The following is a 24,058-nucleotide window of genomic DNA, read 5'->3' on the forward strand; positions in this document are numbered from 1 at the left end:
AGCCCAGTAGCTGCACCTGCACAGTCTCCTATCAACCAGATCCCTGATGGAATGCCCCATCTCATTAGCTGAGCAAGCTAGCAGGTTTGCTCTTAAGCCCAGCACCAGTTTGTCCATAAACTATTTGTCCATGGAGTGATAGTGCAGGGGTAGGCAACTTATGGCATGCGTGCCGAAGGCGGCACGCGAGCTGATTTTCAGTGGCACTCACACTGCCCGGGTCCTGGCCACCAGTCTGAGGGGCTCTGCATTTTAATTTAATTTTAAATGAAGCTTCTTAAACATTTTAAAAACATTATTTATTTTACATACAACAATAGTTTAGTTATATGTTAAAGACTTATAGAAAGAAACCATCTAAAAACATGAAAAATATTACTGGCACGTGAAACCTTAAATTAGAGTGAATAAATGAACACTCGGCACACCACTTCTGAAAGGTTGCTGACCCCTGTGATAGTGTCTTTATCTGCTCATTGAATCCCAGACCTCCTCCAGGTAATCTGGTTCTGACTCTGGGCTCTGATTCCTGATTTCTACTCCAAACCTTGGCTGTAGTATCTGGCCTTTGTCTCTGGTTCTGATGCTGGGTTCCTGGCTACTGATTCCTGCTCTAATGACTAGGCATATCTACCCACCGACGAAATTGTTGACAACTCTAATTTTATCCACTTCATTGCTGTCTAAGGGCCTGATCTCAAGTCTGTTGAAGCCACTGAAAAGATTCCTCCTGATTTCAGTAATGAGGGGAATGCTGACCTGGGGGTGCTGGGGCGGGGGAGGAGATTGGAAACTTTTTTTTTTAAATGGAAGCCAAGATTCCACATAATGACATGACTCCAGGAACTGGGACTTTAAGAAGAAAACACTGCATTGATATCAGTCAGGTGAATTGTATTAGGAATCAGTCTGGCTGCAAACAATTGGTGTTTAAACATGATTGAAAAGCCAGTGTAGGAAAAGCCGAAGGATATGTCTACAAAGGGAAATTGACCAGAATCTCTCTTTACTGTAACTATATGATCCCTATCACCTTAGTATCTGAGAACCTCACAATGAGGTGAAGTACAATTTTCCCGCATTTTACAAGTAGGGCACAGAAAGGCTACATGACTTGCTCAAAAGCCCAGGGAGAGTCTATGGCAGAGTAGGTAATTGAACCTAGATCTCTCTTATCCCAGACTAGTGCCCTAACCAATGGACATGGCAAAATACCGTGGAATAGCTATGTGGACACTATTCTGGAATAAAAATCACTTTATTCTGGAATAATTAGTGCATTGTCTGTGTAATAGAAAGATAGCAAGTGCCAGACTGGCTCAGACCCATGGTTCATTTCATCCAGTATCCTGTATCTAACCAGATGTTTCATAGGAAAGTGCAAGAAAGCTCCTAACCCCAGTTGGAGAGGGTTTAAAGCCTGAAACATGTGGTTTAATATCCTTTCCAAAACTTCTGTTAGCATTAACTATTGAACTGTGGATATTCATGTTATCCACAAAAAAGTCATCCCTTTTTGAATCGACACATGAAAAAGAAGCTAAAATGAATTAACTGCTGTTAATTAGAGCTCATGACTTTTTGTGAAGGCTGGGGCTTGCCAACCAACCCCGGTCACTAGTCTCTCTTCTGGCTTAGGGGACGCCAAGGCAGCCTGCCCAGGCACTGCAGCAGCACTAGCGTGCCTTGCGAACGCAGCGCACGGCACTAACCACGTCCCTTCGCTGCAGCCCTCTTGTTTTGCCGTAACACAAGATGGCCGCTCCCTGTCCTAATCCAAGATGGCGCCCGGAAACATTCTGTACGGACAGCTTTCGTCGCCATCCCATATCTTATCACCAGAGGGAACGTCTAAACTGGATGACGTAGAGGACCCCTAGTCCCACCCCTTGCCCCCCTCAAGACAGCAGGAGCCCCTGCCTCTTACTCCATCCATGTTTACACATCCCTCCCCTTACCGGAAGTTACTGTTACCTCATAGGTCATCACAAGACTCCAATTCCCAGCCAGCCCCGCACCTTCAGCTTCTATTGGCTGGCAGAGGCAGGAAGTGACCGGGCTACGGACGGTGAGAGATCAGAGGGGACGCTAGTCGCCAGCAGGAGTTGAAGCGAAGCCGGTTCTTGCTGAAGTCTGGTGGGGACGGGTATCCTGCTCCCTTCCTAAGGTGTGGGGGCGGGGCACCAGCCGTGACTCTCGCCCGGGGTCTCTGGGGCTGCTCTCATGGGGCGGGGGAACCTGGGCTCGGGGCAAGTGGGGGGATGCTGACCTGGGGGTGCCTGGGGCGAGTGAGGGGAGTGCTGACCTGGGGGTGCTGGGGCAGGGGAGGAGAAGTGGGTGGTATGCTGATCTGGGGGTGTTCGGGGGGATGGCATATGTGGGGGATTGCTGAGCTGGGGGTACCTGGGGCTCGGGGTGGGCTAGTGGGAGGAATGCTGACCTGGTGGTGCCTGGGGTTTCTAGGGGGGAGATAAGTGTGGAGCTGCTGGACCAGTGGGTCTATGGGAACATATGATGGGGAAGATAGAGAAGCAAGACTGGGTGAGGGATGCTGTGTTAAGAGGCATGGGAGAATGGGTGGGGAAGCCTGGCTTGGGTGGAGCTGTATGTGGCGATGCTGTCTAGACTAGGGGCTTGGCAGGCATCCAGGGAGATGGTGATGCTGTGAGAGAGGAGGGGCGAGTGACTGCTGCGTGTTCAAGGGAGTTGTCACAATGCAGTGATGAGCTAGGGCCCACTGTGAACACTTACTCCCATGCATAACTTTACCTGTGGGAGTAGTCGTATAGAATCCAGTGGTAAGCATTCCTGTGAGTAAAGTTGTTCACATGTGTAAGTGCTCACAAGATTGAGTTGAACAAGTGAAAGTCACTTAAATACTGTGCTTCAGTTCCTTGTCTGTAAAATGGGATAACTGTTTACCTCAGAGATTGGCAATGTGAGGGTAAACTAAAATGTATGAAGTACTTTGAAGTCTTGTGACTGAAAGTGCTGTGTACTGTAAGTACTGAGGATTATTATTTCTCCCTTATTTTCAAAAGCTTCCTTCAAGATGGAAGAGACTGAAGAATCCAGTCCACCTGAAGAATTGCTCCATGGCTTAAAGCTTTCTGATCAGAAGTCATCAGAGAGCACCAGTCCTTTGACAGCTGGTTCCAAAGATGCACATCATGCAAGAAGCATGGACCGGGGAGATCTTCATTCCTCTTCCCAAGAGGCTAGAGCAGCAGATGAGTGTTTTCATGACTGTAATGACTCCTTTGAGGTAAAGGAACCAGGAATGGAACAGGAGAGAGACAACAGAGAGGATCCTGCAGGGAAGCAGACAGAATTAGATGAAGAATACTTATTAGAACTGGAAAAAAATATGCCAGAGGAAGAAAAACAGGTAACTTTTTATTGAGATTACATTACAATTTTTTAACTTGTTAATATCTGTTTTAAACACATTTTCTCTTTTTGATCTCTTTTTAACACATTTAATCCAATGTGCAAATGAAGTTTATGGACACTACCTTTAATGCTACTAAACTTTTAAAAAGACACTGGCAAGTTAAAATTCACTTAACCTTTTTTTTTCTTTTTCTTTGGATCACTAAGAATACTCTAAAGGGATGATGTCAAACTCTCCCTCTCCTTCTGCCCCTCCTCCCCCTCCCCCTCCCCCCCAATCAGATTTCAGTGTGCATTTTTTACCTAATTTTGGTATAAGTAATAACTTTAGATAATTATAACTGAAAGACTGCGGGCAGGACGGGGGAATCTGTTCTGGGGTTTTTGTTTTGTTTTTCATTTTACTTTGTGCATTTGACAGCACTTCAAGTTATTAAAATTAGGTTGGGCGGACACACTTTGCACCATTTATGCTACTTGCTTACGTGCACTTCATTCAGCTTGGACAATGGAAATAGACTAATCAGTTTCTATTTGGTTCTCATTCCCTAGTACCATACAGCAGCGGTTTGAATTGCTTTTTCGTCTGGGAAATCTTTAATTAAAAAAAAAAAATCCAGTGAATACACTACACTTCTATTAATATTAACTTGAAAAATCTTGTTCCTAAAAATTAGGGTTCAACTAACAATATTCATTTCAGTAATATGATGAGATTTTTTTGCTATAAATGATGCTGCTCTAAGAGTTTTTAAATATTTCTAAAGGATTTAGGAGTCAAGTTATCGAATATATTTTAATAATTTCATGAGTCACTTTTTTCGCTGTTTGGAAAAATGAAGACTGAAAAATAAAAATCCAAGTTCCAAATCTTATAAAATTGCTTTATGAGCACTCTGGTTCTCTGGTTTTGATGTGTTAGGACTTAGAGCCTTTCTTTCTGTTAGCTTATGTAGCCTGGTTTCATGATTCCAGAATTGATGAATTCATAGGCCTACTGTAAAATAGCTCAAATGTCCTCAAAGTACTGATTCATGCTTTTCAAATCTGATTAGACTGTCCAGTTAAGGAGGTAATTTTAATAGTGCTTCTCAGCAATGTCTGTTTTTCTGTACAGTAATCCACTATTTAAAACTCGGGAAGGGCGTGATTCTGATTCATTTTAACTTGTGTGAAAAGGCTCCTTCAGCAGACTTATTTTTACAACTTTCTAGGTATATGCAGCATTCTTACAGATATAAGAATGCACTGTTCTTTGTCCAAAGTATGTTTACAATCTAAATTACAGTTAACATGCTGAATAACAGATCATGGTTAATGTCAGAGTTGTTCAATGAGGAGGCACAATAGATGACAAGGGAAGGGACTACTGCTCTTGAGAGACCATTATTTTACAGGGAAGGAGGCTGTGTAACTTTTTTTTTTTTTTCATGGAGAGAGATCAATGTAAGTGATCGGGACAAGAGTGGAAACAAATATTTAGGGTGGAACAGAAAACCAAAAGTAAATTTTGAGAAGGAATTTGAAGGAGGAGAATGAGATGGTTTGGCATGCAAGAAGAGAAAGGTGTGGAGTTGTGTGAAACTGCGAGAGAAGGATGTACATTAGTACTAGGTTGTATAACAGCATCCACATCATAATCTAGACAACATTCAAAGTTGATCCTACAGATAAATATTGGAGAGTTTTGTAATGGATATTTTTTTTTTTTTTTTTTTTTTTTTTTTTAGCAGTAGGCTGTTTTTCTTAGTTGGCACCACAGGTTTTGATCTATGTCTGACCCTATCTTCATTTCAGAACTAAATTGAATACCAATGTGTGCCCCCCAAAAAAGTGGGGGGGGGAGAGGGAGGGAATGGTCTTGCTAGAGTCTTGCTGTTTATTACCGTAAGTGGAAAATGATAGGGAGAAATATGTACGGTTGAGGGCAACTGAACTCAGAGCTGAGTGAGCAGCCAAGTCAGTGTTAATTCATTTTTTGGTGACATTTTACTGATTTAATCAAAATATGACAAAAATGTAATAAATCCCCTTATTCTTAATTTGCCTTCATATTGTACATGTGTCATTACATGAGCTCCTTGGGGCAGGGAGACAGCTCTGATGGATAGAGCACTGGAATGAGACTCAGTAGACCTGGATTCTGGCCTGCTGGGTGACTTTGCACGAGGCTTTTTCCCTCTTGGTGCTTCAGTTTTCCAATTTGTAAAATGGGGATAACAATACTTGTCTTTTTTGTAAAACACTTTGAGATCTACTGGTGAGAAGTGCAAGATCTAGGCAGTGGTGGTATATTTTTACTAGGGCTGTCAAGCGATTAAAAAAATGTATTGCGATAATTGCACTGTTAATAATAGAATAGCATTTATTTAAATATTTTTGGATGTTTTCTACATTTTCAAATATATTGATTTCAATTACAAACAGAATACAAAGTGTACAGTGCTCACTTCATATTTATTTTTGATTATTACAAGTATTTGCACTGTATAAAAACAAAATAAATAGTATTTTTCAATTCATCTTATACAAGTACTGTAGTGCAATCTCTATCGTGAAAGTTGAACTTATAAATGTAGAATTATGTACCAAAAAACTGCATTCAAAAGCAAAACAATGTAAAATTCAGACCCTGCAAGTCCACTCAGTCCTACTTCTTGTTCAGCTAATCGCTCAGACAAACAAGTTTGTTTACATTTCAGAAGATTAATGCTGCCCGCTTCTTGTTTAAAACGTCACCTGAAAGTGCTATGAGAACGCCAGTTCTCATTGTTGTAGCTGGCGTCACAAGATATTTACGTGCCAGATGTGCTAAAGATTCATATGTCCCTTTATGCTTCAACTACCATTCCAGGGGACATACGTCCATGCTGATGATGGGTTCTGCTCAATAACAATCCAAAACAGTGCGGACCAACACATGTTCATTATCATTATCTGAGTCAGATGTCAACAGCAGAAGGTTGATTTTTTTTTTTTTCTTTTTTGGTGGTTCGGGTTCTGTAGTTTCTGCATCGGGATGTTGCTCTTTTAAGACATCTGAAAGCATGCTCCACACCTCATCCCTCTCAGATTTTGGAAGGCACTTCAGATTCTTAAACCTTGGGTCGAGTGCAGTTTTTGGACAGCAGTATTACAAAATATGCTATTGCTTTGGTCAAATGGGAGAAAATATTGATGACCGAAGTCCATAACTCAAATAGACTTGCCCTGTAGCTAGAGAGAGAAACCCACTTGTCACTTCATTTATTGGAGAGCACCTGTGCTGCTATTTCTCCAGAGAGTTGATCTTGGAAAAGGGCTGGATTTTCTAAATTAGGTGCCTAACTGCCATTTGTGCCTTAGAAAATTTACCCTTAAGCGTGGAAGAAATGTAAATTGTATTAATACTATTTGGTCAGTGCTAAGTCATTAAAACACAGCCCATAGCAGGCTACTGTCACTACTTGTTTGGTTTTTTTCAGCATTCCTAGCTGACTTATTTAGTCTTATTTTTCAGGGGTTTTTTTTTTGTTTTTTTTCCCATTTCTCGGGAAAGTACAGTTTCTACCAACTTGAGACACTCTGCACACAAAAGTAAGAAACTTCGTCTATAACTCTTGTATGCTGATGTGAAGTGGCTACTGTACTCCCTTTTGAAAACTTTACAGCTCTGCAGGTTTGCTTCATCACCTCTGCATTTCACACTAACTGGCACTCTGATTGTCTCTGTCAACAGAGAAGCCAAGGATTTAATGGGCATGATGGAGACTGAGCTCATCTTCTCACGCTTGGATTGTAACCAGTGATAGGGCTGTGAGAAGATACTTAATATATCTGTTCTGTTAATAAATGGAGGGCACATGCCTCCAGAGTTGTCAGTGTAACAATTCTTATTGCTGATAACTGCAGGAAGTCTTGGGATTGACCTGAGTACCATACTCCTAAGGTGAAACTCAGATGCTTGGATTCATGATGTAGCAATGACTTTATAAGACTGCAGGGGGAAGCAGACAGCTGCTAAATACTGATTTACAATCAGGAAATGGAATTTCAGGCTGAGAAATTTATATTTCCTTAACGACATAAGTGCCTTTGTTATGCACCCTTTGGAGATAGAACCTGATTCAGTGTAAGCAATTGCTACTTAGTGACCTTACCAGAGAGTGTATAAGACCTAGAGATGCATTTTCACATTGTACAAATAGCCACAGAGAAGAAGAGGGAGAGAACATGCTCTTCTTGTGCCTTTGGCAAAAATGGATCTAAGTAAAGTACACCATTAAGGCTAAATCAATCCATCGAATAAAATCTATAAGAGAAAACCAGAGGAGTTGGGCGGGCGTTGCTGAATGGGGAGTTTTGTAGGCTAGCAGTGCAGGTGTCTATTAACTGTGACAGCTGAAGGATGAATGTAGGGATTTAGCTTCTCATGCATTTTTATAAAGCTGATCACTTGCAGAATAAAGAGTAAAGAAGCATAGGTTGTTTTCTTTCAATAGCAAACGAGCTTACTTTGCCTTCATTTTTAACTTTTGATATTTTTTTTTCTTGACAAAGTAGCAGAGTTCATATGACTGTACATGATGTTTTTTTCTCTTGGGCTTATACTCTTTTGTCAGGAGGCCAAGATGACTTTTTCCCCATTACTCTGGGTTAGTCTTTAATCTTCGGTCTTTCTTGCTGATTGCCAGACCGATTTAACCTGAGATTCTAATTCCTTTAAAACTCTAACAATAACTACTTTTTCAGTTCCCATTTTCATAAACCTCTCTTAATCAGGGTCTTTTTGACCATACTTAACATTAAGGGATCACTTGATTAGTTTGTAAGAAGTAACTGCAATTAACTTAATATCTTCACTAGGCTTTTTCTTTTAAATGTCAGTCAGTTCATGCATCCAAAAAGCAAATTCCTGACACTGGCAAATTCCTGACACAGAATTATTATTCTGGCTCATAATTTCCCTGTTCATAGGCTTTTACACTGCAGAAAATGGACCTTTGGATTTCTCTTATGAATAGCACCATATAATGAAGTGTAAGTCAGAACAGTTGTACTTGATTCAGTGAACATATTAATAAAGCCTCAGGGAAAACAAGGTGTCGAGATTAGTTTCTCTCACCTTCCCCCCCTTCCCAATAGAGCATTTTGAAAGTCCATTCTGACCCATTTCCGTCACTGATTGAAGAACAGGCAATCTGCCCTGCAGCTACTTAAATCTCACTCTGAAAATAAGGCAGTGGGGTGACATTCTGCAAAATTTGTCCCAAGGACAAGTCACTTACAATTTTTTTCCCACTTATAATGGAAATAAAATTGGTGGGTCACAAAACGGTTCTGATATAATCACAGTGAAGTGATGACCAGTCACTTTGCAGTTGTTACTCCTCTGAGCTGGAAGTACAGTGTAAAAAGCAGAAAGCTTACAGCTTCATGTTTTCCAGTAGGGTCATCGCCTCCCAACAGTGCGGTTTAGAGGCAAACACCGCTAGCTAGTTACATACTGGTACTTGAATATTTTGTTCACTGTTGTAAAATCTGTTTGTTTTTGTTTTGTTCTCCTCAAGAAGCATGTACCAGTAAAGAATATACATTTCTCTTCTATGCAACATCCATACATCAGGAAGTGACCTTGCAGGTGCTGCTGTTCCATTAGCATTCCCCTAAGAATGGGCTCAGCCTTCAAATGTAGCTGTCTAAATAGGCCAGCCAACTCCTGAATGTAGAAAAGGAATTTATACACTTATGTGCCAACTTACTCACTTTATTTAAGTGCCCACATGTTCTCTTTGCCTTCATGCTGGAGTGCTGCATAAGGCCTTATGTATAACTGGCTTTTCTCCATTATGGACTTTTGAAGACAATGGAGGTCTTTGCTCATAATCCAATGCCTATAGTATCTCACCATGCATGGGGTTTGTAAATGGTAGAGTAGAACGCTGTGGAGCACACTTCATCCAATGACGAGTGGATGAGTTGTTGGTGTTTTTTTTTTGTGGTACCTGAGCATGTATCCAAAGATCAGAACAAGATCCTGGAGTGTGAACTTATTTGTGATGTGAAAATTGTATGGTGTTCCCTGAAGTCTGCTCTGTGAAAACTATTGTGGTTTCTGGATTATCATTGTGGTGTCTGTGGTTGGGAGAACTATTTTCCCAGGGCAAAGCAGACAATAGAAAGAACCCCTCTCTTTGTATTGGGTTTGAGTCTGCTTCTTGTCACAACTGTGAAACGATGCAGCTTTCCACACAGACTACTATATTTAGTTGTTTCCAAGGAGATGTTCTGTGTGATATAGATAATTGCATTAATCCTTGATTTACACAATCTTCAGGGAAGGAAACTGCTCCTTTCCCCAGTGTTGGCTTTTTAATCGCTCAATGAGCTATAATTTATAAGCTTTAAATTTGAACACTCTGTGTGCGCGTGCGCACATGAGTGAGAAATCAATGGTCAAAATGATCACTTGCCACAGAAATAAGGAGATGCACGTTGTCTCTTGAATCTCGGGTCCCTTGTATTCTTACCCTATGACATTTTGTTTTTATTTCCATGAGCTACATTTGTGTGCCAAGTATTCCTTAGTGATCATTTGGAGATGGCTTGGTGACATCCTTCTGTATTTGCAGTGTTAGCTAAAGGCATTCATGCCAACATCACTTATGCCAGCAGTGCTGTTAAGATATTTGTGGTTGAAAACACACCCCTGCAATTTTCACTATCTAATAGAACCTTCTCCCAGCCTTTGGGTTTGATGGCTGGTTGTTTAGTCATCCATGAGCAATGCTAAGAGATACAGCAAGGAGAAAATGTGTATTTCTTCCCTTAGTAAGCCCATTTATTTGTGCCAGTGACCCGTTTTTCAGCCTCTAGCTGCTTGTAGTGCTTGACATCTACATTACTTTTGCTGGAGAAAAAAGAATGTTCTGTTAACCAATCCTTCTGCATAATAAGTCTATTCCAAGACAACAGTATCACATTTGGACTAGTCTGTTGTCTCTGCTGCATTGGAAGTGCACTTTTTGCATCCCATCAATCTTAAACCCTCCCCATCAGGGTTCACAGCCCGCTGATTATAAACTTCTTGGACAGGATGTCTCAAATAATAACTTGCAGGACTTCACTGACTAGACAGATCTTATGTAGACAGTTTGAATGGAATGAAATTAAATGGCACTAGAAAGGTATTATTCTTCCAAAAGAAGAAGCAAACAGTAAATGCCAAAATGCAAACATTCATAAAAAAATTATTTTTAAAATGTCCCTTATATATATTTTATTTTATAAATCCGAGCCCTTTATGCCCCTATCCAGTGTGATGATACACCCAATATGTATAATAGTAAATTAACTGTTTGACAGCTACAAAGGTGTTGTCTCTATTCTCTTGGTTACTTTTCATTCTCATTTTCTTTCATAGTAATGCAGAACTAGCTGACCTACTTGTTCATTTCAGTTAAATCCAGTGAGACACTGAAATTCTCTGATCTGTTGCAGAAAAGAAGAAAGGAGAGCACAACGTTAAAGGAGAAAGGAAATGAGCAGTTTAAGAAAGGAGGTGGGTTAATGTTCTTTTAACATAATAAATTCTGAAATTAGTTAATACTTTAGATCAGCAATTAGATACTGTGGCAAACCTTAAGGTAGATATATTTTCCATCACCCTTGGGTCTCTTTTCCCCTCCCACAAAACCATCAGCAACCAAAGAGGAGGAGGGAGATCTAATCGACAACAATAAATGCTAGAGACCAAGTGCTAAAAAGTACTTGGTGCAATGCACACCAAAGGAAAGTATCGTTAATATACTTATTAGAGTAATGATCCCACAGAAATGGATACTTGCCTCCAAGACAGCTCACTAGAGAGAGCTTTCTATAATGGATGATTGAAACTTTGTGATATAATGTGTAAGGAAAACTTATTGCTGGAATACGCAGGAGGGGAGAAAAATCAACCTGCTGGGTCCTTTACTTTTTGGAAATCTGACAGTGATTAATAACAAGTATCTCCTTCCTTCACTTACCCTTTGCTGTATTAAGCTTGGATATGGGTGTATCTTCAAGGCATGATCTAGAGAAGAACTGTTCTTTAAAGAGGTTTAGCATCTCTCATCATGTCAGGATTCCTCCCTAGGTTCTGAGAGGAGGTACTGATGTCATGTCATGATTTTTCAGATCAGTGTTGGGCTGGCTTCAACTAAAGAAAAACATTTGTTTTTATTTTGAAACTTTGCTGCACTTTTTAACTTCAAAGAAAGGGCAAAGTTTGGAAGTGAGGCATATGAATTAAAATATGCACAGCAGTGGCACAAATCTAGAGATTGTAGTACTGGGTCCATGTCTTGGCATTTTAACATAGCTAGTATCCTACTAGAGGTGCTGGTTTAAAATGACAAAACTATTGTCATTAGTATGTATTCTAATTCAGCAGGGCACTTTTTCTGAGAGCAGCTGACTGGATGTCTACACTACGAAATTAAGTCAAATTTATAGAAGTCGATTTTTTAGAAATCGATTTTATACAGTCAATTGTATGTGTCCCCACTTAAGACCATTAACTCGGCAGAGTGTGTACACAGTACCGAGGCTACCGTCGACTTCCGGAGCATTGCACTGTGGGTAGCTATGCCACAATTCCCGCAGTCTCCACCGCCCATTGGAATTCTGGGTTGAGATCCCAATGCCTGATGGACAAAAACGTTGTTGTGGGTGGTTCTGGGTACATGTGGTCAGCCCCCCCCCCCCTTCCTTCCCTCCCTCTGTGAAAGCAACGGCAGACAATCATTTCTCGACTTTTTTTTTCCTGGGTTACCTGTGCAGATGCCATACCATGGCAAGCATGGAGCCCGCTCAGCTCACTGTCACCGTACATCTCCTGGGTGCTGGCAGACGTGGTAATGCATTGCTACACAGCAGAAGCTCATTGCCTTTTGGCAGTAGACGGTGCATTATGATTTGTAGCCATTGTCGGCGTCTCCTGGGTGCTCTTTTAGCCAACCTCGGTGAGGTTGGTCGGGGTGCCTGGGCAGACATGGGTGCTCCTGGCAGACCTCGGTGAGGTCTGTCAGGGGCGCCTGGACAAAAATGGGAGTGACTCCAGGTAAATTCTCTTTAAGTTTCATCTCCTAGAGAGTCAGTCCTGCCTGCAGTCGTTCTGCACCGTCTTCTGGCTAGCAGCCAGGAGACGACGATGTCTAGCGATCGTACTGCATCGTCTGCTGCCAGCCTAAGATGTATAAGAGAGATGGAGTGGATCAAAACAAGAAAGAGACCAGATTTGTTTAGTATTCATTGGCTCCCCCCTCCCTCCCTCCCTCGGTGAAATCAATGTCCGACAATCATTTTGGTGAGGTCCGTCAGGGGCACCTTGAAAAGTTTAATGGAGATTCAGTCCTGCCTGGAATAGTGGGGGGAGGGATAGCTCAGTGGTTTGAGCATTGGCCTGCTATACCCAGGGTATTGAGTTCAATCCTTAAGGGGGCCATTCTGTGTGACAGTTATGTGTGTTTCTCCTTGATGCAAACCCACCCCCGTTGTTGATTTTAATTCCCTGTAAGCCATGTCGTCAGTCAACCCTCCCTCGGCACTGCTGTGGGTCCCTGTTATAGCCTCTGTCCTTCATGCCCTTGGAGATTTTTTTCAAATTTTTGGGCATTTCGTCTTTTGGAACGGAGTTCTGATAGCACAGATTCGTCTCCCTATACAGTGATCAGATCCTGTACCTCCTGTTCGGTCCATGCTGGAGCTCTTTTGCGATTCTGGGACTCCATCATGGTCACCTCTGCTGATGAGATCTGCACTCACCTGCGGATTGCCACGCTGGCCAAACAGGAAATGAGATTCAGAAGTTCGTGGGCCTTTTCCTGTCTACCTGGCCAGTGCATCTGAGTTGAGAGCCCTGTCCAGAGCGGTCACAATGGAGCTCTCTGGGATAGCTCCCAGAGGCCAATACCGTCGAATTGCAACCACACTACCCCACACTACCCCAGATTCGACCCGGCAAGGTCGATTTCAGCGCTAATCCCCTCGTCGGGGGAGGAGTACAGAAATCGATTTTAAGAGCCCTTTAAGTCGAAAAAAACTGCTTAGTTGTGTGGACGGGTGCAGGGTTAAATCAATGCAACGCTGCTAAATTAGACTTAAACTCGTAGTGTAGACCAAGGCTGAGTCTTGCTTTTGTTATAAAACTGATGTTGCTTCAGATATTGAGGAATATGTTTTCCCAGAGAGTTTAAGCTATGTGGCTCTCACTAATTCTACTGGCAAATGCAATGAATGTTGTGTTGTGTTTTTGTTTTGTTTTTTTTTTCTCTTCAATCTTCAGAATATGGGGAAGCAGAAGACTCCTATACGAAAGCTGTACAGGTTTGCCCAGCCTGCTACCAAAAAGACAGGTCTGTTTTCTTTTCAAACAGAGCTGCTGCAAGAATGAAACAGGTGAATGTACTTTGAGTATTGTGAATATACAAGAGTCAATGAATGAGCTTGAAGGAATTAAGCCATAGTTTCCAGGTTTTATTATTCACTGACTTGTTGTTGTAGTTCATCTCAGTTGAAATACTGGTGGAGATTTGGGGCACGTGGTGGGGGGAACTGATTTGAAAAATGCAGTTGATCCCACTGGTTGGAGTTGAGTCTTCTGTAGGCACATCTGTCCATGCTACAACTCTTAACTGAGTTCATAACTAGTTGTGGGTATGGCTGTCTCTAAATATGGCTAGTGTCTCCACACCACCTGGTTACTTCTTGTTTAGTAACTTTGGCAAGTCAGTGTTTTGGCCCTGGTGGAGGCCTAAATTGTCATATGATTGTCTTCCAGTAACCAGTTCAGTGCGTTATGACGTGGGCAGGACTTCCTAACCATGCTTTTATCAACCAGTCTGGCTGATCCTCTTTTGTCTCTGCTGTCTGTGTGGTAGGACAGACTAGAGCACACTGCCTCATATGCTACTGCTTCTGCTTTTTGTGTATGTCGTCTCTCCCAGTGGTTCTCAACCATGGGTAGATGCATACAGCCAGGGATACAGAGGTGTTCTGGGGGTAGATACATCAACTCATCTAGATATTTGCCTGGTTTTACAACTAGTTACATAAAAAGTACTAGAGAAGTCAGTACAAACTAAAATTTTTCATACAGACTAGGACTTGTTTATACTGCTACATTTCAGTGTATAGTACAGCAGTTCTCAACCCACAGGCCACATGCAGCCCAATTAGCGCACAGCTGCGGCGGGTGAGGATCCGGGAGCTGCCCGGCCGGCTGGCCCTCCACCCAGGGCTCCACTCCTGGACCCACTCTGTGGAGGGGTCTCTGGGTGTGAGGCACTTGGGTCGGGAGTGGGTGGGGGGAGAGCATGCTGTGGTTCTCAACCTGCGGCCCAGGTAACACATTGCAAAGAGGTTGAGAACCACTGGTATAGTATATAGAATTAGAATATTTATATTGATTTATTTTATGATTCTATGCTAGCTAGCTTATTTGTAGCAATCTTTTTAGTAACTGTATGCTGTGACACTTGTATTTTTATGTCTGATTTTGTGAGCAAGTCGTTTTTTAAGTGAGGCTAAACATGGGGGTACACAAGACAAATCAGACGCTTGGAAAGGGTACAGTAGTCTGGAAAGGTTGAGAGCCATTGCTCTATCCCCTGCTTAGTCACTATGGGATAGCTGTCCAGATATTACCAGAATGCACTGATACACTGTTAAGCAGCATGGTAGCTGTGGAGACACAAACATAGCTGTTGGGAGAAAATCTGTTGTGGGGAACCAAATCAACTGTATAATTTGTAACCAGTCAAGGGAACTGAGCCTCTATCCAGTTTTTTTTTTAAATCCGTTAAAAGTTGTGGTGTGGGTATGATGGTCTTCATCACAATAAATGTGCTACCAAAATTGCTGCAGAACTGTGGTTAAAAAGAGGGTAATGGAGATGAGTGAGGAGCCAGCCAGGACAACTCCTTAGTACCTTATCTGGCTCCCATTTAGGCCTGAGAATTATGCCATTGACCTCAGTGGGAACTGGAGCAGGACATAACAGTGAGCATTCAGCAATACTTCCCTGCTTCACAGGGAAGTTGTCGGTCTAAATCGGGGGTAGGCAACCTATGGCACGCATGCCAAAGGCGACACGTGAGCTGATTTTCAGTGGCACTCATGCTGCCTGGGTGCTGGCCACCGGTCTGGGGGACTCTGCATTTTAATTTAATTTTAAATGAAGCTTCTTAAATATTTTTAAAACCTTATTTATTTTACATACAACAATAGTTTAGTTATATATTATAGACTTATAGAAAGAGACCTTCTAAAAACATTAAAATGTATTACTGGCACGTGAAACCCTAAATTAGAGTGAATAAATGAAGACTTGGCACACCACTTCTAAAAGGTTGCCGACCCTGGTCTAAATTAATTGTCTAAGGCACTTGAATACCATGTGTCATAGAAAAGCTTATTCAGTTTTCAACACTGTTTTTATACAGGCCATGTGTATGTTGATAAGTAACCTCTGACAGCTTAAGAGGTGGAATCAAGAATTTAGGAGTAGAAAGCAATTTCTCCTTCTGTTGCTTTTAAATGTATTCTGAATAGATACACGTTTTTCTCCCTCCTTCCTCTCCACCCCCACACCAGCTATTTACAATACCCGAAGAAAACTTGCATGACCATCCAACATGCAGGGATAGAATTGGGGATAGAAAACATTGTGACAGTCTCTAATGTTAGAGTACTTGTCCTATAGCTGATATTAAGTGCCAGAAGGTCAGCTGAGCATTTTTGCTCAAGTAGAACCACCTAGACTTTTTATACTACCAGACTATTAGAGCAGAGAATAAAATGAGATTCTCTCTAGCAGCTGCTGCAATAGCCTCTCCAACATGAATGCTATCTGAGCATATTTATAAACAGCAAAATATCCTCACGATCCAGATGTTAAAAATCCATGTCACTGGAGAACTAATCCAGTAATTGCCAAAGTGTACAAGGGGAATAAATGAGTTGGAGATGAACAATTAGTATGATGTCTCCTTATTAGGGTTGCCAACTTTCTAATGGCAGAAAACCAAACTCCCACCCCTTCTGAGGCCACGTCCCTGCTCGCTCCACCTCCCCTCCTTCCGTCGCTCGCTCTTCCCCCACCCTCACTCACTTTCACTGGGCTGGGGCAGAGGGTTGGGATGTGGAAGGGGGGTGAAGGCTCTAGGGTTGGGCTGGGGATGAGGGGTTTGGGATGCAGGAGGGGGCTCTGGGATGGGGTAGAGGGTTGGGGTGTGGGCTCCTGGCGGTGCTTACCGCGGTTCCAGGAAGCGGGTGCCAGGTCCCTGTAGCCTCTAGGCACATGGGTGGCCAGGGAGGCTCCGCACACTGCCCCCATGCCCACAGATGCCACCTGCACAGCTCCCATAAGTTGCGGTTCCCAGCCAATGGGCCTTGCGGAGCCAATACTTGTGCCATGGGACTGCAAGGACCTGGCAGCTACTTTTGGGAGCCATGCAGAGCTAGCACAGGCAGGGAGCCTGCCTTAGCCCTGGGCCTCCACTGTGCCGCTGACCGGACTCTTAACAGCCCAGTGCCACCAGGGTCCCTTTTCAACTGGGCATTCTGGTTGAAAACCAGATGCCTGGCAACCCTACTCCTAGCAGAATAATGGCTTTTGGTTAGGCTAACACCATGCCCTGGAGATCTAGAGTATCCTTGTTTTAAGGGGCTTCCACAATAACTTGTCAGTCTTTTTTAATTTATGCCTGCTACAGATATGTTTACTCAGCACTACAATAGATATTTTAATCAGACATTTCTTGAAAGACCAGTTGGTGCCTTATGGAAAAAAACACTGTTTAGAAGCCATCCTGCATTGTATATCTCTTTCTCAGACTTCGTTCTCTGTTACTCCAGTTATTTTGGATGAAAATAAGATGTTTATTAAACTTTTTATCTGCCCTCATTCCAATACAGCGAGAAACCCTCTCATCTTCCATTGCAAGTTAAGGCAGAGCACATGTGCACTAAAATCTAGTCTCTTCCACTGCAAGGTGTCTCCTGCATTGCTCTTTGTTAAAGACAGCAATCTGCTGTCAAGTGGATCAGCACACATGGACAGGGACTGAGTTGGGAGTATGGGGGAAGTGTTGGCCTATGGCAGGGGTCGGCAACCTTTCAGAAGTGCTGTGCCGAGTCTTCATTTAGTCACTCTAATTTAATATTTCGCGTGCCAGTAATACATTTAAATGTTTTTAGATTATCTCTTTCTATAAGTCTATAATATATAACTAAACTATTGTTGTATGTAAAGTAAATAAGGTTTTTAAAATGTTTAAGAAGCTTAATTTAAAATTAAATTAAAATGCAGAGCCCCCTGGACCGGTGGCCAGGACCCAGGCAGTGTGAGTGCCACTGAAAATCAGCTCACGTGCGGCCTTTGGCATGCATGCCATAGGTTGCCTACCCCTGGCCTATGGCTTCAGCACTAACCCCTCAAGCAACTGGACCAGATCCCAGTAGGTGGAGAGAAGTTCAGTAGACACTTCAGTGGAGTAGAGGCCTGCATGAGTGACTCAGCCTTTTGCACACTGCCTTGTGTGAGCTGCTGATTGCAAATTAGATGAGTATGTAGTCACATGACTCTGACCCCAGCTGCTGTCATGGAAAGCTGGCCTCTTTCTGGTTTAGACATCTCTAGCATATTGCTAATGTAATTTAAGGCTTTTAATGGGTCTCTACAAAAGTATTCATTCCCAACTGGCACTTATAAGTATGTATTCAGTTATATCACTAGAAATGGGGTAAACAAACTTAACATTATTGATTTGGTTTTAGGACAAGACAGAAGCTGCCCTAAGTGACTGCAGCAAAGGTATGATCCTTTTTCCTGATTCTGAACGTGCTGCTGCTGCGCAACGTCATCGGTGCATTAATCATGCCACTCAGTAGGGCTGCAATTTTTGGCAAGGCAAAATCACTAAAAATCACTCAGAGGGAGGTCATGGTGATAGGGGCAAGTATCTTGGATTAACTTTATAAAATGGCTGTCAGGCTTTTACTACCTGAAATGTCCTGTTTCTCCACTGCAAATAAGAATGGTGTTTGCAGTGTGATAGTAGCAAAATCTTATCACAGAAGCTGCCCTTTCTCCTGCAGCTACTCTTGTAAAGCCAACCCAGCTCTCCAAATCTTAAGAGTTTTAACCTTGAAGTGCAAGGAATTATGTGGCCCCTTGGAATGAAAGGCACCAAATCCCTTTGTCTAAGTCTTTTACGTTATTGCTGACCTCGTGCTCTGATTCCCATGCTGCCTAGTTTTATCTCTTGATGAAATCTGTTCAGCTGTGTACTGTTGCATCCACCAACTCATCCCCATGTAAATCCCCAGATGTCTGGTCTTGGATGTGTGTTATACTCTTTATAACAGCTGGGACAAAAGTCCAGCCTTACCAAATGGAGAACTAATTCAGTGGCTGAGTGCCATCACTGCTTATACAGTAAGCATTTTTTTGTAAGTGTTACTAGTATTCTTGCCTTTTTGAAAGTAGCAACATTTAACTGACTTGTTCCACTTTGCTTTCTTCCTCTTCCTGTTTTTTTTTTTTTTTTTAACTGCTTCTACTAATTTTGTACTGGCTGAAAGGAAATCAATCAGCTGTGCAGTGTTACAAGATTTAAACGTTATCCTCATTTGACAGTCTCTAAGGGCTTGGCTCACAAGCTGCAATGCAACACTTAGAGCATAGCAATGCAATTCACACCGACCTGCATCTTGCTGACTGCAGCATTGTCCTTGTCCCTCTAAAAAGAAGAAACAAGCTATGTTTGGCTAGAATATTTTGGGATGCATTGCTTGCATTAAAAATTATTTTAGTTTTGGGGGATTGTTTGTTTTTAAAAGGTGCTTTTTCCTGTGTTGAAAACTGGGTGGAGAAATGTCTTGAGAGCTTGTTTATTAGCAGGTTACTGTTGTACAGAAGCTAACTGTTTAGCATTCTGTCCCAGCTGCACCAGTAATCATGGTTGTCTGTCAAGAGAATAGGGAGATGAAAAAGCATACATTGAATCAACATGCTGCTTTCAGAGTAGTAGCCGTGTAAGTCTGTATCAGCAAAAACGACGAGGAGTCCTTGTGGTACCTTAGAGACTAACAAATTTATTTGGGCATAAGCTTTCATGGGCTAGAACCCACTTCATCAGATGTTCTAGCCCACAAAAGCTTATGCCCAATTAAATTTGTTAGTCTCTAAGGTGCCACAAGTGCTTCTTTCGTAATTTCTAGAAACAGCTTAAGCATTCATTTATAGGTACTGAACCAGATTTAATCAGTGTAGATTCAGAAGCACTTCAGTGGAGTTACTTTTGACTTACACCATTAGATGAACATAAATTCAACCTCTGCATCTAGTCTGTCTAAAAGTGATATCCTTTTATCTTCTAGATCCTGTATTTGTACTATATTGGCTTTATGGTACGCTGCAAATTATATCTGAAGTGTCCAGAATAATTACTATGTGTAATATAAATAATACCCCAAGTCCTGGTCCCTTCCTTTGACTTCTTCTGCTATGTATCCCACATGTGCAGTGAGAAAAGTTCCAGGATACATGGAGCACAGCAATGAGGCAAAGCACCATGGGATACCTGCCCAGAATTCTGCATGTGGCCATGTAGACACATTAATCTGTACTGAATCTGAAAACAGTTGGCCATATGTATGCAGTTATTGCATGCTATCCAATACCAGTTAGTATGCAAAAACTCTGAATTAAACCTCCCCTGTAGACAGGGTCGTGGAGATGCAAAGAATCCTCTTTGAGTCTTTCCCTTGCAAATGCAGAATATAGTCCCATCCTCCTCACCCAACCCCCATTAAGATATATCTTATATTAAACTGGTACTATGCTTGATTTTAATAAATAAAAAAATTAACTTCAAGATATATGTATTCACTTAACCATTAATGTGAGGGGGTGTAGAAACATAACATACCACTCTGTTTTAATTTTCCAGCAATCGAACTAGATCCTAACTATATCAGGGCTCTGCTGAGGAGAGCAGAACTATATGAAAAAACAGAAAAACTAGATGAAGCCCTGGAGGATTATAAAACAGTCCTAGAAAAAGATCCATCAGTACATCACGCGAGAGAAGCTTGCATGGTAAGCATTTACACCATACTTAGGACTGACCATAAAATTTACATATGCAATGCATTGATACTACTTATGCAAGCTGCTTCAGTCATTGAGCTCAACTTAACTCTCACTAGTGATGCAAGCAGGCTTAAATCTCAGATGATGTTATATTCACGATAGCCAGATGTATTTCCCTGTTCACTCAGGATCTCAACTGTTCAGTTGACTAATGTTGGTATTAATAGTAGTAAAGTTACGACTAAATTTTGTCTTTGGCTCTGAAAATTGATTGGGTTTCTCTCCTCATGCCTTCTCACACCCTCCCTTCCCTTCTCCCATGACATTATATTAAAAAAAAAAAAAAAAAAAAAAAGTCATGAAGAATTGTAACAATTTTATATCTACATAGTATGGAACTGTTTAACCTTTATAAATGGGTGAAAGTAAACATGGGTGTTCCTGCCTGCAGGTGCTTGGCCTATAATAACCATGTGTAAGTATGCTTTACTTGTTGTTAAACAGCCACCCCACCCAGTTTATCACTCATACCCTATAGTCCTTTGTTATCTTTGTTCTGTTTGATGTTTAATTTTTATTCTTTCCCTAAAACGAGCGATAATTTATAATGTTCCCGTGAGGAACCATGGCAGGATAACATTGAGGCTTATGTTAATTGTCAGAAATGAAGCTGAAAGTGAATGTTCATAGGTGCTTCTACAATCAGATTCTCTTCGGCATATGCTCTGTACAATATAATATTCAGATAAATAGCTAAAAAATCTTGATTCAAATTCTGACTTGTTGTTACACCTATATATGTGCCAAGCAAGTGTTCAGGGGCGGGGCATATGTAGTATGCACCATGCACTTGAGCCCCTGGCCCTGGAACGGAAATCACATCCCACACCACCTCCACACTCTTGCAGAAGTAATGTGCAAAGGCATTTGGGATGGAAGGAATTGGTAGATCAGAAAAAAGATGCACAATAACACTGCTTTTGCTAGTTCTTCAGTGGGCTGGAATTTATGAAAAGCACTATACTGTAAGACATAGTTATTATACTGCAATCATTCTTCTGAATAGTGACTCTGGCCAAACATCTCTACAACACACTTTTTTCTTTTTTCTGAAGGAGATGGACATAAATAACTGAAATTCAAAATAATAATTTCACTTTTGTCCTGATCATGTAATTTTTGAGGACACCAGAAAATAGGCTTGTAGCTAAACTGATAACTCTGATGGAGGCAGACCTAAAAGATCGTTCAAAATCTTGAGTGGTTTGTTTCTGAAAACTTTTGAGTTCTTTTTGCTAATAGCAGTTTAAGCTTGCTATTTACATCCAAGAGCATGTCCTCTCATTTTAATGGAATGTAATCTTGTGGTCATAAACAGAAGCACCTCCTGATCTAGCTGCTTTCTTCATTAGTGAGCAAAATGAGGTGTGCAGTTCAGTACTAAATCCCATGTCCTCTTCAATTAATGTTACAAATAGCTGTGGGATTGAAGGTACCTTGAAAGAACCTTTTGTCATATCCACTGGTGTAAATAAGTACTCGGAATGTTTTCTTTGGTTTTTGGACAGTATGGATTGGAAGAATAAAGGTAAACCCTTAAAACTCCCTGGAACCCAAATCTGACCTGTATACAGTCCCTAGTCGATGGGGATTTAGTCACTGCCATGGACTGTTGATTCCAGGTTTTAAGCAGCTATTTGTGTGAAATGCCAGCGGAAGTGCTTTTCTGATGGTATTTGGCACTTTAATTCTTAGTGTGAAAAGTGGTGGTGGATTTGATAGATTAGAAACAGTCTGTACAATGTCCGGGGAGGCAGGAAGGGATAGGTACTCTGACTGCTCCTCTCTGAGGCTGCTTGTATTTTCCACTGTGTGACATTCCGCAGAGCAGTCCAGACCAGTGAGGGGCTGTGTCACCCCTGCCGTGCAACTTTGGGTGCCTTGCAATGCTTTGCTATTGTAGCTTCCAACTTGGGTTGCTCACAAACAGCCTGCCAGCATGCAGGTCACACCCAGCATGTCTGTGTACAGCTCCAATCCTGGTCCAGCAGTTCTGACCGCAGCAGCCTGTCAGCACAGCCTGCTGCTTTCACCAGCCTTGGTTATTGCTTGCAGGGTGACTCCAATATGCTCCTAGTCCTGGGTATTTTCCACAAAAATGTGTGTTTTTTGTACTGTCCCGCCCTCTCCTTGGCCGTCCAGATATTCGGTCTGTTGCCCTTGTAAAGGGATCAAGATACAATAGTTTTGCCACTTTAAATGGAGTTACCCACACAGTTCACGACACTGGATTAGTTTTGATTAAAGAATAAAACAAATTTATTTAACTACAAGGAGAGGTTTTAAGCAAGTACAAGTAATGAGGCATTGAAGTTACAAGAGAAATGCAGATAAAATGCTTTCTAAACTTAACAAACTAGACTTGGTTCAAAGTGAAGTTCTTACCTCAGGTTTCCAGTAGCATTGCTGGCCAAGTTTCAGGTGAGGATCTGCTCCCAAGGTCCAATGGCCTGTGTTCTTTTGTCCTCTGAAGTGAAAGAGACGGAGAGAGAACTTGGGGTGCTTTTACCCCCTCACTTTTCTAGTCCAGTCCCACTTTGAGATGCATTTTCCTGAAGGTTACCACTCAAAGCAAAGTTTATTAAAACAGTAAAGAAGACAACATGATGACTGGTGGTGAACAAAGTTCCATGATGTTTCTTTTTACCTGTTTGCTGGAATGCGGGTTTTCTTTATCTCCTGCCTTCCCCCCTTGCTGTCTGAGGATTCTGTTTACAACTTGTATGTAAACTGAGGTAAACACACATTCCTTTTGAGACCTGCGTAAGCAGTTCTGCCTAACTGGGGCTATGTGGGTTTGAACATGTGCCACCAGCATCATTCAGGGAGAATTCATAACTTTACATGTAATTATATTATTAACCATTATTATTGTAAGGTATCAAATAATATCTTACAAGGCATATTTGGTACAAAGATTATTATAATAGTGTGTAGGTGTGACTACAGGGGTGCATTCCATCGCACACTGGCTCTTCAGGTGGAAGGTAGTTCATGCTTCTGTCAAGGCCATGTGAAGGGACAGTAGAGCCCTTAAGGGAGCATGCTGCCAGTGGAAGGTAGCTCCCAAAAACTGCTCAGAGATGATTGCCCTCTACAAAATTGGAGCTGTTTTGTTTTTGAATTCTGGGTTTTGGAGGCCCTTCGCTCATACCTACAAGCAGCTGTCCATTTCTAAGAGGAGCATTGGGTGGTATTTTTAAAAGTGCCTCTTCATCGTTGCATAATTTTTTTCATTACAGCATGTTCTCTAGCCCTTGGGATTGTGGTTTATGGGTTTGTTTTTGTGTAAGTGGGAATGCTGATTCATTTATATTGTTTCTGAGTTCTAGTATTAGTTTTGATGATCTGCTTTATAAAATGATATGCACGTTCCTGTGACTATTTTGAACAGCATGGGTGTATTGGTTGAAACTACTTTTGATTACTGGTTTAAGGAGAATGGACAAAATGTTCAAAATGCCTAAAATTGCGCATCTAAAGCCA

At 41.7% G+C, this 24,058-nt stretch overlaps 1 protein-coding gene across 1 annotated transcript in view; it reads left to right on the forward strand.

The window, feature by feature from the left end:
• LOC128842014 (alpha-1B adrenergic receptor-like) overlaps positions 1-24,058 on the forward strand; it is a 99,319-nt gene that overhangs the window by 39,836 nt on the left and 35,425 nt on the right. Inside the window, exons 2-7 of the mRNA XM_054037638.1 lie at positions 1,982-2,068; positions 3,042-3,388; positions 10,873-10,933; positions 13,700-13,812; positions 18,193-18,229; positions 20,370-20,518. Of these exons, the coding sequence (XP_053893613.1) occupies positions 1,982-2,068; positions 3,042-3,388; positions 10,873-10,933; positions 13,700-13,812; positions 18,193-18,229; positions 20,370-20,518 (794 nt within the window). The remainder of the gene's footprint in view (positions 1-1,981; positions 2,069-3,041; positions 3,389-10,872; positions 10,934-13,699; positions 13,813-18,192; positions 18,230-20,369; positions 20,519-24,058) is intronic.

This window comes from Malaclemys terrapin, chromosome 8, assembly GCF_027887155.1.
Source record: "Malaclemys terrapin pileata isolate rMalTer1 chromosome 8, rMalTer1.hap1, whole genome shotgun sequence".
NCBI lineage: Eukaryota > Metazoa > Chordata > Testudines > Emydidae > Malaclemys > Malaclemys terrapin.